The sequence below is a fragment of the Grampus griseus genome (genome assembly GCF_964374135.1).
Source record: "Grampus griseus genome assembly, chromosome: 12".
Classification (NCBI taxonomy): Eukaryota; Metazoa; Chordata; class Mammalia; order Artiodactyla; family Delphinidae; genus Grampus; species Grampus griseus.
This window is the reverse complement of record NC_139006.1, coordinates 62178866-62197152: the sequence shown is the minus strand read 5'-3', so window position 1 is coordinate 62197152 and position 18287 is coordinate 62178866. Positions and strand designations below refer to the sequence as shown.

At 44.9% G+C, this 18287-nt stretch overlaps 1 protein-coding gene across 4 annotated transcripts in view; it reads left to right on the top strand.

Moving 5' to 3' along the window:
- Window positions 1-18287, top strand: part of LOXHD1 (lipoxygenase homology PLAT domains 1) — a gene marked incomplete at both ends in the record, with an annotated part of 202517 nt that overhangs the window by 177313 nt on the left and 6917 nt on the right. For all 4 annotated transcript variants that reach the window (XM_082668196.1, XM_082668195.1, XM_082668194.1 and 1 more), the window contains 3 exons: window positions 10035-10205; window positions 16541-16673; window positions 18028-18186. In XM_082668196.1, the coding sequence (XP_082524322.1) occupies window positions 10035-10205; window positions 16541-16673; window positions 18028-18186 (463 nt within the window). The remainder of the gene's footprint in view (window positions 1-10034; window positions 10206-16540; window positions 16674-18027; window positions 18187-18287) is intronic.

Sequence of the window (18287 nt, the reverse complement as noted above, 5' to 3'; positions counted from 1 at the left end):
AACTCATGCCTAAAGGAACATTAAGTGACAAATCTATTTTCTTTGTAAGGCACATCACAGCCTTGTTGCACTTAGAAACACTAGACAGCTCTCTAGCACTATGCTTGGGGGACATTTAAAACAGCAAAATTACCAACAAAAGCATAAAAATGTAAAAATAAAAAACCATAGCACTAAATAGACCAAACAAAGGACACTTATTCATAGTGTGAAAGCTGAAACAAGGAGGCAGAGCACCGTCTTGTTTAACCTCAGCTGGCAACATGTGCATCAGACAGCTCAAAATTTTTGCCACTGCACATGTCCATGAATAACTGTGAAAACGCTGTGAGTATTGATTTTAGGGTTACAAATAAATTTTAGCAAGTAGGTTAATTTGTAAATACGGATAATACACAAATAATAAGGTTCAACAGGATCTATCTTTGAAAAGGTGATATTTAAGCTAAGACCTGAAGTATTGATAGGAATAGACATTTGGTTAGGTGTGGTGTTTACCAAAAATGAAGCATATTTGAGGCAGAATGAATAGAAAACATAAAAGTCCTGAAATATAAAAAAATATTGATATGTTCCAGAAATGAAAGAAGAGTTCAGAATGACTACAAAATAGGGAACGGGGTTGGGAGCCAGAAAGTAGACTGGAATCAGGCTGTGCAAGTTATTATAAGCCATGTCAAGGATTGGGTCTTTATCCTAATTGTCCTGAGAAGCCATCAAAGGATCTCAGAACAGTAGTCACATGGGGAAGATTACCATAGTATCTGTGGGGGATAGGTTAAATGGAAAAGAAAACAAACTTCAAAAGACTGGCTAAGAGATGATGGGAGATAATGATGCTTTGCACAATGATGGTAGCAGTGGGGAATGGAGAAAATGTAGAAAGATTTGAGAAATATTTAAGGCAGAAAGCTTATTAAAGGTCTGGCTAAGAAGGAAACTTGAGCAAGAATGGTGAGGATGCTTGAGGAGTTTCTTCATCTTGATATGTTTAATTTAAAGGTCTGGAAGACATCTAAGAGGTGATAGCTAGTAACAGTGGGGTCTGGAGCTCAGGAGGAAAACTAGCTGGGAGATATTGATCTAAGAGTTGTTAGTACAGAGACATTACTGAAGCCATGAGAGTGATAAGAGCATTTGTGGAGGAAGTGCAGCTTGAGAAAAACAAAAGTGGCCGAGAGCAGATTCCTGAGAATTCTAACCTGAGGTTAGATAATAGAAGGGAAGGAAGAGGAGAAGGAGGAAGAAAAGAGGAGGAAAATGGATTGCCTTAACATTTTTTTACTTCCAAAGGGGAATGTGTCTGGGGAGATGGACCCTGTCTGAGGAACTATGTAATGTTGAGGATCGTTCACTGGTCATGAAATCCCAAGAAGTGGTGTGTTGGGTCATGATGCCATAGTTTCCTGGGCATAAATTTAATAAAGGAAATATGAAAACACATTTGTTTTCAAATAGCAAAGCAATTTAAACTATTGAAAATGTTTATTTCTCCCTAGCAAATTCCCAGAATCCCTTGGTGAGAAATATTTTTATGCAGCCAAACATTTAAATCACTGTAACAAGGGAAAAGGAGGGGAAGATAAAGAGCCTTCTGTCATTTATGGATTTATGTTTATAAGACAAAAATGTTCGTCACTGCCTCCTAAGTACTCCTCCCCCCACACACACACAAATTGTCAGGGAAACTTTCTCACCTAGCTTCACCCTCTCTGTTTTCTTGTCCTTTTTATGAAGTGGAATTGCCTTTTTATTCCTGACTGTTCCAGTCCATCCAGTGAATGGCGTGGTACATATGAATTTGCAACAATGAGAAATCTCTAAGATGAACTTCCATTAAAAAGGTTTTCTCTTCTCTTCACTCTCTTCTCTTTCCTAGCTCTCTGAACTTCGAGGCCAGCCCTTGTTTAAATTTTACCTGGCATGAAATAACTTACATCTTTGGCCAAGCTAACAGTTATTCATAAATAGATACCTAAGAGATGAGTTTTCACCTGAAATTCTCTTCCCCTGATAAATTCTAATGCATCCTTCAAACTCCAGATTAACTACCACTTTTTACATGAAATGAAATTAGATGCTCCTTACTCGATGCTCCCGAACTGTTCTGTTTATAACTCTATTCATAGCGCTTACTGTGCTGAATTGTAATTGCCTTGCCAATTACGACTGGCAGATTTTGAATCTCTAAACAGTAGGTCTCTAACTTGTTTGATTCAACTTTGAATTCTCAGTGCCTTGCACTTAGTAGCTATTTAATAATTATGTGAACAAATAACTAAATTCATGTCAAACATCAGCTTGTAGCAGCTTCTTAAGCCTAAATGGATGACTCCAAATGCCATCCTTTTCTGGACTCCCAGGGAAATACCTTTCTCCTCTCTGTGTTTGAGAAGCTCCAGATGTAGCACATTCTATCAGACACTCCTTCAAAGCATTTGTAATTCTCCAAAGGCAGATTTAGTGGGTCAAATGTTCCCCCTGAATTCTTGGCCACTTAGAACCTCAGAATGTGACCTTAATTGCAGATAGGGCCTTTATTAGTTAAGGATTTTGAGATGAAATCATCCTGGATTTAGGGTGGTTCCTAAATCCAATGACTTCTGTTCCTATAAGAAGATGAGAGGACACAAAGAGACATATGGAGAAGTCCACGTGAAGATAGAGGCAGAGACCGGAAATAGAGAACAGAGCTCAAAGACATTGAATGCCAGCGATTGCCAGGAGCTACCCAGAGCTAGGAAGAGGCCAGGAGGATTCTTTCTTGGAGTCTTCAGAAGGATCATTCCCCACTGACACCTTGTTTTCAGACTTGTAGCCTCCATGGTGGTGAGAGAATAAGTTTCTTTTTTTTTTAAGCCACCAAGTTTGTGGTAATTGGTTACAGCAGCCCTAAGAATTGAATACAGTAAGGAAGAGGCCCTTCCAGGGAATAGTGTAGACTTCCTGAGGGCTCCAATTCAATCACCTTTCTGCAGCAAAATATCTGCCTCAGGATTTGCTGCTGAATAGAAAAATATTCAAGCCAATGGGCCAAGATAAAATGCACCATATCAGAGTGAAGTCCCATCAGAGAGCTTGAAGTCAGCAAGGTTAACTGCAGCAGCTTAAAGTACAGTGAGGTGGTCCAGAGCTATAATTCTCAAGATGATGTCAAGTTGGGATCTGCTTGACAAACATTGCTCTTAACTTTTGCAGCTAGGGTCTCCATAGCCCTGCAGGCAGTTCAGTGGTAACTGGGGCTCAGAAACCAACTATTCTTCTAAGCAGGAAAAAGAGGAAGAACCTAGAACTAAAAGGCATCAGACTAGCTTCTGTTTCTACTATGTGCTTGACATTGAATTCCAGCCCCTGAGACTTCTGCCTTGTGACCTAACTCCAAACATGCACCCTGCCATGATTACATCTCCCTGTTTATGATTAACAAACTCTCTTATGTACTAACCTCCTCACTGTAAGTTCTTCCTATTGCCTTACCTTACTTAAATCGTCCCCCAGAATAGTCATTATATTTGTAACTACATGCTTAGCCTCTGTCTCCCTTACTTATCAGCTCCATGAGTACCATTGTCATATTCATTGCTCTTTCCCTAATGCCTATCACACTGCCTGTAATATAGTAGGAACTTAATATAGAATTTATTTATACCTCTGTTTCAGTCCCTCTGATCATTCCTGTCTTTTTATGCCTCCACAACAGGGAACGCACATTTCTCCCAAATCAGAATTTTTCCTTGTGTCTTAGTACTTTCAAAAACTGAGTACTGGCCATGAACCTCAGGGTCATCACTAGGTCCTCTAATAATGGCTGTCCCCACTCCTTAGACACTATGCACATATCTAGACTTTCTCAGTTTTCTCAAGGAAAAAAACTGCATTTTTCTTCTATGCAAAAACTCTGCATTCAAATTTGTCTCACCACTGTCAAAACCTTGAAAGAAAAGGGAGGCAGTTCAGCACCTTGGACAGCTCTAAGCCATACTAACGATTGTTTTTGCTACTACTTTGGCTCTTCAAAGAACTTGATGCCTCCCTTGGATAGCCCAAGACTGATTGCCTTTGGCCCCATCATGGCTCTTGAACCTAAAGAAATCCCAAGTCATTGATGTTAATCTCTTCCCTTTGTAAGCAGAGAAATGGCCTTCTCCTTTCCAACCAGACTTCGGATCTGAAAGCAGGATCCTATCATCGGCAGGGAAAGAAAGATTTTTGTGTCTTCATTGAGCCCAAGTGGTTGGGATACTAGGGTCAGGAGAGGAACAAGGTTCTGTGCCTAACTTTTTCTTTATAGTAACTTTATCTTCCAGAGATGAAAGTTTAAATATTAATATAAGTCAAGACAGCTATATATGTATAATGAACTTCCACATACCCATCACATGGATTCAACACATGATTTGTCATACCTGCTTTACCCTTTTTTTTCTTTTTTGGCTTCTTTTTGTTTGCTGAAAGATATAAAATCAAATCCTAAACCTCATGTCATTTCGCCCAAACATATTTAGTATGCTTCTCTTTTAAAAGTAGATATTTTCTCAATGCCATTATCACACTTAACAATGATTTATTTATGTCATCCAATTTCCACTCCATATGCAAATTTCCTTAATAACATAAAAAATGTCTTCGTACTTTTAGTTTTATGTGAATCAGGATGCAAACAAGGTCCACACAGCATATTTAGTTGTTATGCTTCTTTAGCCTCCTTTAATGAAGAGCCATACCTAATCCCTTTATTTTTTCATGCCATTGACTGTTGAAGGAACTGGGCCCAAAGATCTATAAAATTTCCACACTCCAGACCTGCCTGTTTGCTTCTTCTTGGTATCATTGCTTCCTTATTCCCCATATTTCCTACAATCTGGAGGTCAGCTCTAAAGGCTTGATTAGCTTCAGGTTCAACATTCTTTGGCAAGAATGCCTTATAGGTGGTATCAAGGCTACTTTAAAATGGGACCTGTGTCCTTCATATTACATCACAGCTGTCTCAGTCTCACTGATGCTCACATCTAATGGTGGATCCAGGGGCTGTCTACTTGATTCCTCCATTGTAAATTTCCCCCCATCACTCTTCATCTAATGGCTTCTCCCAGTGACGATCAGTTAGGGTTACAAATGATTTTCTAATTGTTATTTCTTATCCACTTATTAGCTAGAATTCTTCTGTAAAAAATTGTCCCTCAGGCTATTTGATTACCATGAAATATAGTTCATAAATGAAAATCAAGATAAATGATTAATTCTTCTCCTTAATTCCAATCACCCAGATAGCTTTTACAACACTGAACAAATTATAACAGAGTGTTTATTTTCTAATTCATCTTGTTCTTCTTGCTTGCTTCCTCTGAAAACTCTGATGAAATCACAGAATGAATTTATATATTTTCTTTTGAATAATATAAATTCATAGAAATATAAAGGACCACAGAAGTCACATTGCTCAAGTAAGGAAACTGAGGCATGCAGATATGATAATACGTTCAGTATGGTGGGTATGCTGAGAATGCAGTCCAGATTTGCCAAATCCATGTGTGTCATTCTGGGCATCCTAGTTTGGATGATGTACATGTGAAAGTGTTTGTGGAAGAATAATAGCTAGATTCTTGTATTCTTTAATAACTAGGACTGTGATGGTTCCATAACTCATTTCAAATCATCTATTTATCTTGTTTAAGAAATTTTGTTTACCCACATGGTAAACAAAAGGTCCAATTTTGTTTGGACCTTAGCTTGACCAAAAAAAAAAAACCTGAGTGTTCACTATAGAAAGTAAATATAATTTATCAATTCTATGTTTATTGAGCATTAAGTCAATATCCCTGTGATGCAATCAAGAAGTCATAAGACATGGTTCCCACACCTTAAAATCTAACTGGAGAAGTCAGACATACAACATAAAATCACCATTAAAGAGTTAGTTCATGTTCATGACCTCAATAGCAAAGATTTCCCAAGCCATCTGTGTTCATAGCCAAGGGAATGGACAGATGATGAATGCTATGGGACTGGGGAGTTTGGAGGGTTTCATAGAGGAGGTGGGGCCTAAGTTGTCCAGAGGATAGGTGGGAATTTAGGACAGGGAAATAGCTTGGATCCTTAATGAAGAGGAAGGAAATGCTAAAGTGGTGCTGAATAAATCTATCTAAGTAGGGTGGAGGATTTGCATTAGGGGGGTCTTCCTTATTGAGGTAAGGAATGAAGTGTATGGAGACAGGGTGAAGAAAGCCCTACATATGAAAACACAGAATTGGGCCCTTTTTTCCCATCAGGTATGGAAGGCCACTGAGGAATCGCAGGTAGTAGATGGCATGATGAAGTCCAGGAAGCATGTAGCAGTCAGTCTCTCTCCCACTCAGAATCTGCCCTCTCTTGGCTGGAAAGATTGGGACCCCATGCTCATTCAGTTTTTAAGCTTTTTTCTTATAGTAAACCTTAGGACATTTGGGATAAAACAATCAATTCTACTAGGGCAGGCCTCTGCTCCCTAGTGGGGCTTTGAATTATTTTCCCCCTCCACTCACAGAATGTTACCACCAGCTTCCTTCTTCCTCATTCTTCCCTATTCACTAATAGTGCACACTCACGCATTCAATAAACATTTGTTGAATAATGTGCTATAAGCATTGCTCTAGGCACTAAATATAGTGGTGGATATATCAGGCAAGACCCCTGCTTTCATGGGGCTTACAACCTAGTAAAAGACAGACAATATATAGAAAATGTGCAAGGAAATAAAAACAAAATTATTTCAGATTGTGAAATGGGTATATGTTGATGTGATGGCAAGTAATTGAGGATGAGGAAACCTCTGCAAATAGTGTGGTTAGGAAAGGTCTTCCCAAAGACAGGACATTTGATCTGACGCCTCAGTGATGAAACACTATGGGCATTCAGAGCCTGGGGTATATTTTTCCAGGCAGACCAAAAAGTATATGCAAAGTTTCCAAGGCAAGACTGGATTTCATATATTAAGGTACTAAAAGGCCAGTGTAAGTGAAATATAGTAAGTAAAATTGCAAGTAGTATGAAATGAAATCAGAATGGAAAGGGACAAAGTCATGTCGATTCTTAGAGTTGCTAGTGAGCTGTTTGTATTTTATTCTGAGAGTGCTGGGAAGCCATTGAAGGGTTTTCCATGGAGAAGTCACAGAATCCGATTCATGATTTTAAAAGATCACTACGATGCATGTAGAAGGATAGTAATTATACCATTGCATATAGAAGTAAAAGTCTGGTTAGCAACTAATTATCCATCAATAAGAACAAGGTAGAAAATTTCTTTTGTGTGCATACAATGGAATACCATGCAACTGTGAAAAAATGATGGGCAGATATTTATGTACTGATATAGATTGTAAGTGAAAAGGTAAGATGTCAGGCAGTGTGGGGTGTTTGCTATATTTGTGTAAAAAAAAAAAGTAGGACTCTAAAAGAGGAGACTTTGTAAAGAAATGGATTCTCTAATGGTGCGATTCAGATGGTTCCCTATTGGTCTATGGTGGAGACCATCCAGGTAGTGCTGGCCACACAACTAGCCATGCTATAACTGTCGGTCTGTCAACTTCTCTGGTGCCTTCAACAGCAGAACCCAGCCACATGGCATCAGCCTGCCCAGGGCTGCCTGTTCCCATGTTTGATAGGTTATTAGTCTAGAAAGTTGTAGTAGGATCCCTGTTAATCACATTCAACATTTCCAAAACAAGGCAACTAAATAAGCAGTGAGCATGAGGCTGAGAATGAAGCTTCTTTATCTCAGAATGGTTGGGGTTAGCCTGCTATTTACCATGGGAGAAGTTTCTTTGCAGAATCAAACTTGGAAAGAGAACTGGAGATGGGGTGAGACAATGCCATGCTTTCAGAGGAGAGAGGAAAGGGGGATGAGGAGGGAAGGGAGCAACCTGCCAAGAAGCACCAGGGCAACCCGGGCCAGGTAGGCTCCTCTTCTGGTTGTCTTCAACCACACACTGGGGCACTGAATTGCCTGTGGATAAAGTCAAAGCCAGCCCAGAATCCACCCTTCCCATGAGCTCACTGTTTTCCTCTGTCACCACCCTGCCTGGAGCTCAGGAAGTGTAATTCAGGAGTGAAACCTGCCCAGGATGTACAGCAGGGTGAAGAGTGCATTCCAGCAACAGAAGTGATCTCATGATGACCCACCTCTCTGGTTAATGTCATCCCCCTCCACTAACACTCACACACACTTATGCACACACTAACACAAAATTCTCATTGATTCCCATTGATCATTATTGCCATGATATCATAGAAAGACCATCATCCTGGAGAAGAGATGACTCTGATACATTAAGCCAAGGTGTGGCTCTGGGACCAGCAGAACCAGGAGCACCCGAGAACTGGTTAGAGAAAGAAATTCTTGGACCCCAGGACCCCACTACAAACCTAACTGAATCAGAATCTCTGGGGGTGGGGCCCAGTTATCTGTTTTAACAAAGTCCTCCAGGTAATTGCCATGCAGGCTCAAGTTCTCAGCCTTGGCTACACATTGGAATCACCTGGGAAGCTTTAAAGACTGTTGATGCCTGGGTCACACTCCAGAGATCCTGTTGTAGTTGATTTGGGTAAGGCCTGGACAGGGAATCACCTCATTCATATTCACACACACACACACACACACACACACACACACACACACACACACAGTAGGGGATTGGGGGAGAGCAAAGAATGTCTTCCACTGGGACATCTTCCAACAGGACAAATGATTTGTCTTCTCTTCCTCTGCCTCCCTCTTCACTCCCTCTTCCTTCCTATGTTCCGCTCTCGAAGCCTGGTAGGACTGCTTCCATGGGTCTGACATGCACCATCTCTAGACTGAATACTTCGAGCCTTATTAAGCAGTTGAATTAGTGTATGATAGTATCAGGAATCATCTCAGAAAGCAACCAATTTACAAACTTACAGATGGAACTGGCCCTAATGCAGGAAAGTAAATATATTTATTGAGTTTTAAAAAGTTTATCATAAATACTGACATTTTAAAATAAAGCACCTTAAGTGTATCTAATAGAATGTAAACACTCGAGCAGTTTGATGCCCACATTTATCCACTTAAATGAATACCCAGACTGTTACTACTCAAATATTTTACATCATTTCTTAATCTTTTTGAACTTATATTCTATGTAATTCTGAAAAGATGAGGAACAGGGAAGTGAAGTAACTTGCCCGAGGTCACATAGCATGTATATGGCAGCTCTGGGTATGAATCCAGATATCTTGCTTCGGATTCTGTTATTTCCATTTATTACTAACCATTTGTTATTTACATTTTGAATTTAAATAAAACTTAAAATATGCATGCCAAAAAAATTTTGTTGATAAAATAACTCACCACTTTTTAACTCGACAGAACTATTTTAAAATTTAACTTGTTTTAGGACTTGCTGTTTTCCACTTTCAGTAAAGATCTATGTTTTAAAACATATGAAGTACTTTTTACACTGGGAATGAAGCTATACTAGGACTGCCAATATGTGTGCTCTGTCCATGAGCCTTAATATCTACTCCCTGCAGACTGGGCGACTGGAAGTGTGTGTCCACCTTTGTGTGTCTCTTTGTGTTTATAACCCTTGAGACCAATGGCAAGATCTAGAGTTGTTGCTTTGAGCAGTGTCTGATCCTAGAGAATGGCTTTTTGGTGGGGACAGTGGGACTGCCCCCACAGCCCCAAGTGGCACGAGAAGGCAAGATGTGAGACTAGAATATATACATGCCTTCCTTGTAGGGTTGCCTTGTGGACATACTATGGACATATACATATTAAAGGACATACACGACCCTCTAAGAGTTCATGAACCCAAGTTAAGGATTTTGCAAAGAGAATTATAGCCTCTGGGCTAGAAGTGTCTCAGAGATAATCTAACCCAACCCTTCATTTCATCAACAAGAAGACAAAGGCCCAGGAGGACAGAGAACTTGTCCAGGGCCACACAGCCAGTGGGCAGGGGGAATGGAAGTCTGATAGGGGAGGGAGAGCACGTTCAGCTCCCAGTCCCCATGTCTCTTTCCTACAGGGATATTTCCTGGCTGGCACCTGAGCTATGTCGACGTGAAGGACAATTCCCGCGATGAGACCTTCCGTTTCCAATGTGACTGCTGGTTCTCCAAGAATGAGGGCGACAGGCAGACAGTCCGTGACTTTGCCTGTGCCAACAATGAGATCCACGATGAGCTGGAGGAGACCAGTACGTGTGGAGACCGGTGGGCCCTGCTTCGATTCAGCCTGGGCTGAATCTTCAGTTAAACGAGAGTTAGCTCAGGAGGGAGGTGGGAACAATGTTGGAAAATCTAAAGAAGGAGCTCTTACAGCTGCAGGGGAATCAGATGCCCAATGAAGGAAATAATATTGGAGAGGTGCATAAGTAAGCACGCTAAATGTTGTTTCGTGGACCTGGAACAGCCAAGATACTGGTACCAGCTCATGGCCCCAAATCACAGGGACTAATTGGGTAGAGGAAAACCCACAGGGTATAAGCTTACTCTGCCCTGAGGGCTGGGCTGGGCAGTTTGATGTGATGCTCCCTCTGGTTTATTTTTCTGTCATGGACTCTCTCCAACTGATGTCTGTGACAACAGCCACCAAATCAAGCCTTCCTGGAAACAGAATGTGCAGGGCAGCCAGCTTCTCCACCAACCCCTTTCTCTTTGGTTCCTTCCTCAGGGGATGTTTAAAGGGAAAGAGTAATTGGTCCATGAGGTGGATGGCCATCCAGGACCAGGGAAGTGTTTCTTTAATACAGATGCTAGTATCTGCATCCAACAGATTTGACAAAGGCTTATCAGTAGCAGAGCGTGAAGAAAGGATCTTCCAACCTTAGTTATTAAGGTAACACTAGCTGCATGAAGACATAAACCCCCAAATCTCAATGGCTAAATACAACAAAATTTGTTTCTCACTCACATAATAAACTGTCCAGTGCGAGTGTTTGGCAAGAGGCCTTCCACACTGTGATTCAGGGACCCAAGTTCTTCTCATCTGTCTGCCATTTTCAACACGTGACTGCCACATTTCTTGCAGAGGGAAAAGAGAGCATGGAGAAGGCACACTCCCCTACCTTAACATATTAACTCACATTCTATTAGTCATGCAGCTCCACCTAGATGTAAAGGCATCTGGGTAATGCCATACCTGGCTGGACAGTCACTCCCTGGCAAGTACTGTACACCACGTGGCAAGGGAAGCGTGGATCCTTGGTGGAAAGCCACTCAGCCTTCTCCACCATGCCATCAAAACTACCCAATGATGGACTTAGCTACTTCGAGAGGCAGTGAACACTGATGTCCCTGGTAGCATTCAAACAAGGGCCAACTACTCATCTATCACCTTTACTGCATGGGAATTCCTGCCCTAATTCAGAGGGTGAACTCTCAGCTTTTGTAATCGCACTTACTGAGAAGTTACTGGGGACCCAGTTTTATTTTAGATGCTAAGTGTGACGCACACTGCTTTGTGATTTCTAGTTTATTTGTATGGACCTTTGTCCATGTGCAGTTCTCCCTACACAGCTGTAAGCTCCCAAAGGTCAAGGACAAAATCACTCATGTTTGTAGCCCTCTGCAGCTCTCTAGGCTTTGGGGCTTAGTAGGTACACAAGTCGTTAGTGCTCAGCAAATGGAAGAAGATGCAGTCGGTCGTTTTCCTTAGAGCCTCACAATCTCATTAGAGGGAGAGGCTAATATACAAATGCCAACACAAGCAATAGAGGCTCCTTGGGCCATTGGTGTTCAGGGGAGAAGAGATTCGTCAGGCTGTGAGAATAACCACTGAGCTTCCTTCCCAGATTTCCTGCCAAACAGCTGCTAAGACCTACGGGATTTGGGTTGGCAGGGAGATGGGCAGAGGGGAAGCATCACTTGCATTATTTCCAGAAGGATGTGTGTGGGCTAGAGATGGGAGGGCAGGGACACGGAGCCCAGGAGACGGCCTGGATCAGTCCGTCTTTACTAGGAGCCTGCAGAGGGCAGAGTGGCGCCTTCTAGGCTGCCCACAGGGGGAGAGACAGTGACACCCGTGTCCTAAGATGGAGGCTTATCCTGGGGAGAGCCAGGGACGCAGTTCAAGCCAATCATTTCAACCCTCAGCTAATTTTATTTAACCACTTGGCAAATACTTACTGAAAACCTACTAAGTGCCACGGCCTAGTGTGGGTTCTGGGGACACGTGGGTTCTGGGGACATGCTAATGAATAAAGCAGAGACCCTGCCCTCGTGGCACTTACATTCTGTGTCTGTGTCCCCAGGGGCACCTCTGGGCACTTGACTTGTGAGAGTAAACATGCTGTCATACTTGAACAGAGCTTCACGCGTGTGAAAGCATTCCACACATCCCCTGCTCTCACCAGGTCCTCACCACCCCACTCCCACCCTGTGAGCTAGATAGGGGGCAACTTCACCCCTCTATGTCATAGGTAAGGACAACCAAAAACCAGAAAGGTGAAGTGACATGTCTAAGGCCTAGCCATTAGGACTCATGTATCCTGATTGCTAGACCACGACTCATCGCACCACCGCAGCCTAATTGGGCCTGGCTGGTACTCCAGACTGATCCATTGCCCCACCTTGTTTAGCTTCCTGTTTTCTGCCTTCACCTCCAACTCTTTGTTTGTTTTTTTTAATATAAATTTATTTATTTATTTATTTTTGGCCGTGTTGGGTCTTCGTTTCTGTGCGCGGGCTTTCTCTACTTGTGGCAAGCGGGGGCCACTCTTCATCACGGTGCGCAGGCCTCTCACTGTCGCGGCCTTTCATGTTGCGGAGCACAGGCTCCAGATACACAGGCTCAGTAGTTGTGGCTCACGGGCCCAGCCACTCCACGGCATGTGGGATCTTCCCGGACCAGGGCTCAAACCCGTGCCCCCTGCATTGGCAGGCGGACTCTCAACCACTGCGCCGCCAGGGAAGCCCCACCTCCAACTCTTGTTAGCGATTCCTGAAGCTGCTCCCCATCCTCTGCAAGCATCTGTCTCTGCAGGTGATTCCAATGCGCAGGCAAAGCTGAAAATCATTGGCAACCTTCAAATAATACTGATGTCAGAGTCTCACTCCAGAGATTTTGTTGTAATCACTCCAGGCTAAGTCCTGAACAGTAGGATCACATGCTCATATGTGCATACACATGCACACAGCACACACACATACATGCACACCCTCATGCATGCACACACACACACACATGCATACACACATGCCCACCTGGGAGGACAAAAATATCTCTCTCTCTGGAACATCCTCCAACAAGACCAATGTCTCCCTCTTTACAGCCCTCCTCCTTTTTATCCACCCTCACTTGAAGCCTTTTAGGGCTGCTCAGTCAGCCTTATCTGCAACATTTCCAGCCCAAATACAGTCCAACTTGATGGCCAACTCCCCAAGGATGGAAGACTCACTGCTCCACAAGGCAGTTCTGTTTAAAAAAAAATTCATCTTTATATTTACGTTCTTGAAGTTTCTATCCTTTGGCAGTCCCAATGGGATGGGGTCAAACAGGAAATTTCAGGAGTGGTCAGGACCCTTGGTTGTACGTGCCTGAACCCCACCCCTAAGCTGGCTCCAGCAAAAAGGGAGCATATTGGTTCCCAGAACTTGGAAGTTTCAGGTGGAGCTGGCTGGGACTTGGCTGTCTCCAGAGGCTACAATGGTTTTAGTATGTCTTTGTCCCCCTTTTCCTCTTAACTGTTTCTTTCTCTACATCACGAGAAGATGGCAGCTGGTACCCGCAACCCCACTGCCTTCTAACACAACAGCTTCGGTGGAAGGGAAGAGAGCGTCTCTTAGGGAATAATTCTGACTCTCCAGGCCCGGGACTCTCAGCCCCATGCAAACCACATGGTAGGAGCTCGCCAGAGAAGGGTCCTGACAACATGAGGTGGGGAAGGCGACGTGGAGCAGTAAGGTCCTGACGCCCACCAGATGCCCAGGCGTCCTCTGGTGCTACTGCATGGAATCAGGTGCCCCTGCAGTCCTGGCCTCAAGGCAAACACCTGTCTGTTCAGGAGCTGCTCACCTGATGGGATGTTGGATCCTCTCGGTGCATCCTGGGTTGCTGGTTCATCTCCCTCTGAGGGTGCCACGCCCAGAGCCCAGGCAAGATGTCAAGTGTGGCCAGATCTCCTCTCTCCTCTCCTGCCACCTGAACCACATTCACCACATTTACTGGCTTTGCTGGTGGCCCCTTCGTGTGAGTGACTCGCACGGTGGCTGCTGAGTCATTTCTCCAGCCGGGCTGGTCCTGTATGGGTGTTGGCCCCGGGGTGAGCCTCATACGGACCCCTCCTAGACTGGGCTCCTACCGGCCCCACTCTTTCAGGTCCCTGGTCCTCCTCTGTCCTTTCCTCCCAGCAACCTCTAAACAAAACTGAGAGTCATGCCTTCCACATTTTTATCAAGCCATTGATGAAATGACTTTCCAAGGTGGACATATGCTGATTGAGAGACTGTTGATGCAGCTGGCCGCATTTGTTTCTAATCTGTGTAAATGTCCTCACTTACACACCTTCCTTCTCTACCTTCTCCTCGGGGCCATGAGGAGAGGATTGCTTATGGTCCACATGCGCTGCTTCTCGAATGTTCCACTTGAGTTGATCGTAGAGAGCAAGTAGGTTCCTAGCGCTCCCTGCCTCCTCTCCTGGGCTCTGACAAGCCATTTCCTCTACAATGCCCAGGATCCACTTTGAATTCACAGGTGTCTGGTTTGCAGAAATACTTTACCGGCTGCTGGGAAAGCAGAATGGCAGTGGGACCACGCCCCCCCTGCAATGGCCTCGAGCCGTGGGCAGTGGCACAGCCATTTCACGTCCTTGGGCTGTAAGCGGTCGGGCCTGCAGAGCCTCGCTCTTCTTCCAGGACTTGTGCTGTGGGTCTCTTCCCCTATCGTGGGCATTTTTGCCCTGATTCATTCTACCTGTGACTTGAGAGGAGTCACAAAGGCAACAGTTTGCTGAGAGGCCGGGATTGACGTTACATGGAGCTGTAGGCACAGCCATCCCTTCTAATTGTCTTTATCACATCTCTGAGATAAAAGCACAGAGATCAAACTATCCCTTTGGATCCAGAATCCCAAATCCTCAATGATTCACTTACTGCAGCAAGAGCTGTATGCACAGGGAAACCTCCAGACAAATATTGTGTCCTCCCGTGTGCCAGCTCCATCCCAGCCTGGTCCCTGGGGAGTGGGGCTGGATCATGTGGATTTCAAGCCCCTCTCATGCCCCTCAGTATCTTTGCTTACGCTGCTCCCTCCTCCTAGAGCATCCCTCGGTTTTCCGCTGATCATAATCATGGCTCTTTTTCAAGACCAAGCTCATACGCCATCTTCTTCATGAAGCTTACTGCGATCAGCCCAATCGTTCATTGTTCACTCAACAAATATTTATTGAGTGCCTATGTGCCAGGCACTGTTCTGGGCTCTTGGGATCTATAAGTGAGCAAAACGAAGACCCCTGCCCTCATGGAGCCTACATTCAAGTGGGAGGGGGGAATACAATAAACGGTAAAATAATCAGTGAACTCCTTAGCATGTTAGAAGGTACTAGGTGATAAGAGAAGATAATAGAGCTCAGTAGGGCAGGCACTGGGGAAATCAGGCAGGAAGTGTGGTTTGGGTGGTCTGGCAGACTCTGTGAGAAGGTGACATCTGAGTAGGGAGGAAGGAGGGGAGGGAGTGAATCAAGCCAACATGGGTGGGGGTGGGGAGAGAAAGGGGACATGCTCAAGGCAGAGCTCTGAGGCCGGAGTGTGCCTCCTGTTCTGGAACGGCACGGAGGCTAAGCAGAGCGAGCAAGGGAGAAAGTACTGGAAGGTGAGGTTTGAGAGGTAATGGGAGCCTGCTTTACCCTCCCTCCCATGCTATTTTGGCCCTTCATTTAAGGTTATTCTGTCCTGTGGTGCAGTCGGTGTTTCTGTCTGGGGCTAGAGATGAGTTCTAGTGTCGCCCAGAGTCTAGCCCAGTCCTGACACTTGGCAAATGCTGACATGCTTGTGGGAACTGCGGGGGAGGGAGGTCGTGATGCTGAGCACGACACCAGAGTGAGAGCTGAGACAAGACAGGGAATGAGACTGCTTGCTACAGAAAGTTCGAGGCAACTGGATCTTCCCCTCCCCTTTCTGTAGCTGGGCCCCGCCTCTCCTCCCTTCTCTTTACACACCAGCTCCACTTTGCATCTCACAGAATCTTCCATCCCTGAGAACCAGGCCCCAGCGTCTCTCCGAAAACTCATCCTAATCTCATGGATCCTGGAGGCAGGGGCGTTTGGCCCTTCACTCCCAGTGGCTCCCATGCTTGCCAGGCAAAGAGATTGCTACTATAGATAAAATGAGGACACCACTCTAGACCCCAAATTGAGGCAGGTTCTATTTATAGTGCCTCAGTTGTAGCGATTTTAACCTGCGCCCCACCCCAACCCCCTTAAGGCTGTGATCTAAGACCAGATGTAGGACCTGCAAGGAGTGGCCAGTTTGCTCCTGCTCTGATGGTGGGTGCTGCTTCCCCTCTGCTGACTCTCTCCCACCTTTTCCACCACAGCCTATGAGATCATCATAGAAACCGGCAACGGAGGCGAAACCAGGGAGAACGTCTGGCTCATCCTGGAGGGCAGGAAGAACCGATCCAAAGAGTTTCTCGTGGAAAATTCTTCTAGACAGCGGGCGTTTAGGAAGTAGGAAGAGGGGTGCCCACGGGGGAATGCGGATGGGTGGGGTGGGTAAGAGAGGGACCCCAAGAACCAACCCTTTTAGTGGGGGCCATAAATATACAAATGGGCCTAACCAGCAAGAATTTATTGAGTGCCTACTGTGTGCCAACCCCATTCGAGCTCCAAGGGATGAAACAAGGAGATTTAGAAGAGGGAAGAGAGAGGGGACTGTCATTTAAAGAGAGCCCCCTCTAAGAGACTAGAATCTATATTATTCCAACTACTAGAAAGAAGGGATAATTTTGTAATATGATAGAAGTGCTAATTATGGCTACAATGGCAATCACAGTACAATATATAAATGTTTCCAAGTAACATGTTGTACACCTTAAATTTACACAATAGTATATGTCAAATGTATTTCAATTTTTAAAAAGTTAATGGAAAACCACAACAAAAATCAGTTAATAAATTAATTAAAGCAAGCCCACTCTGCGGCAGGACCGGGAATCACACAGACATTATCCTGTGTCCCTGCAGATGAGGAGCTCACAGTCTAGTTGAAAAGGGAGACATTCACCCATACGAATGCAGAAGGATCATATAAGACAGCGTAGACTTTTAGGAGGGAGGGAGGGGAGAGCCTCTAAGATGCTTTATAGGAAAATCAAAATTGGGTCTCGTGTCACAGGTGCCTCTGCTCAGCACTCCCGGCTGCCTGCCACACGCCGGAGACTCTCACCGCCTCCTGCACGTCTGAGCCACCTCTGAACTGCTCAGAAGCCCCCTTCATCTCCCCGCTCTGTCCAGAATTGCCTACATAAAGTCTCCCCCTGCCATAACCCCACTGTACCTTCTATTCAAACCCCTCTGAGTGGAGATGGTCAGAGCTGACCACCCCCCCGCAGACTGCCCCTCCCCCTTCTTTTCCACTGCCCTTTCCCTCAGTGAACCCAGGCAAGTCATCACTCCCCCGAGAAATGTCTGCACCTCCAATCCCGCTGTTCCCATCCCTTGACTTTGCCAAGTCAGATCGACATCAGAGGACTCTTCCCTTCCCCCGCCTCTGCTCTCTGAATCTCATCACCCTCTTCAACCCAATGTCCAAGGCCCAGGACCTCACCCACCTCCAACACCATTCGGTATTACCAATCATTGATTGGACCAAGTAGCTGGAAGGGCTTTTTAATGGTTATGATTGTCTTGTTCCGAAACTAGACTGAACCCTTAAGCAGTGGAGACCTGACATCAGGTCTTGCTTGCTATTCTATCTCTGTTCTTCAGACCAGTGCTTAGGATACAGTTGGCACTCAGTAAATGCTTACTTCCTTCAGTGGCCATGGGCAGTTCTCACTGGCCATATCTTTGCATCCTGCAGGGGGACCACGGACATATTTGAGTTTGACAGCGTCTATCTGGGAGACATTGCCTCCCTCTGCGTGGGCCACCTCGCCAGGGAGGACCGGTTCATCCCCAAGAGAGAGCTGGTCTGGCACGTCAAGACCATCACCATCACCGAGATGGAGTACGGCAACGTGTATGTCCTGGGCCTCTGCCCTCTTCTCCAGGAAGGGCCACGCCCTCAGCGGGGAGGGCCTGTGGCCAGACCAGATGGCAGGGTGTGAGGTGTCCCCTTTG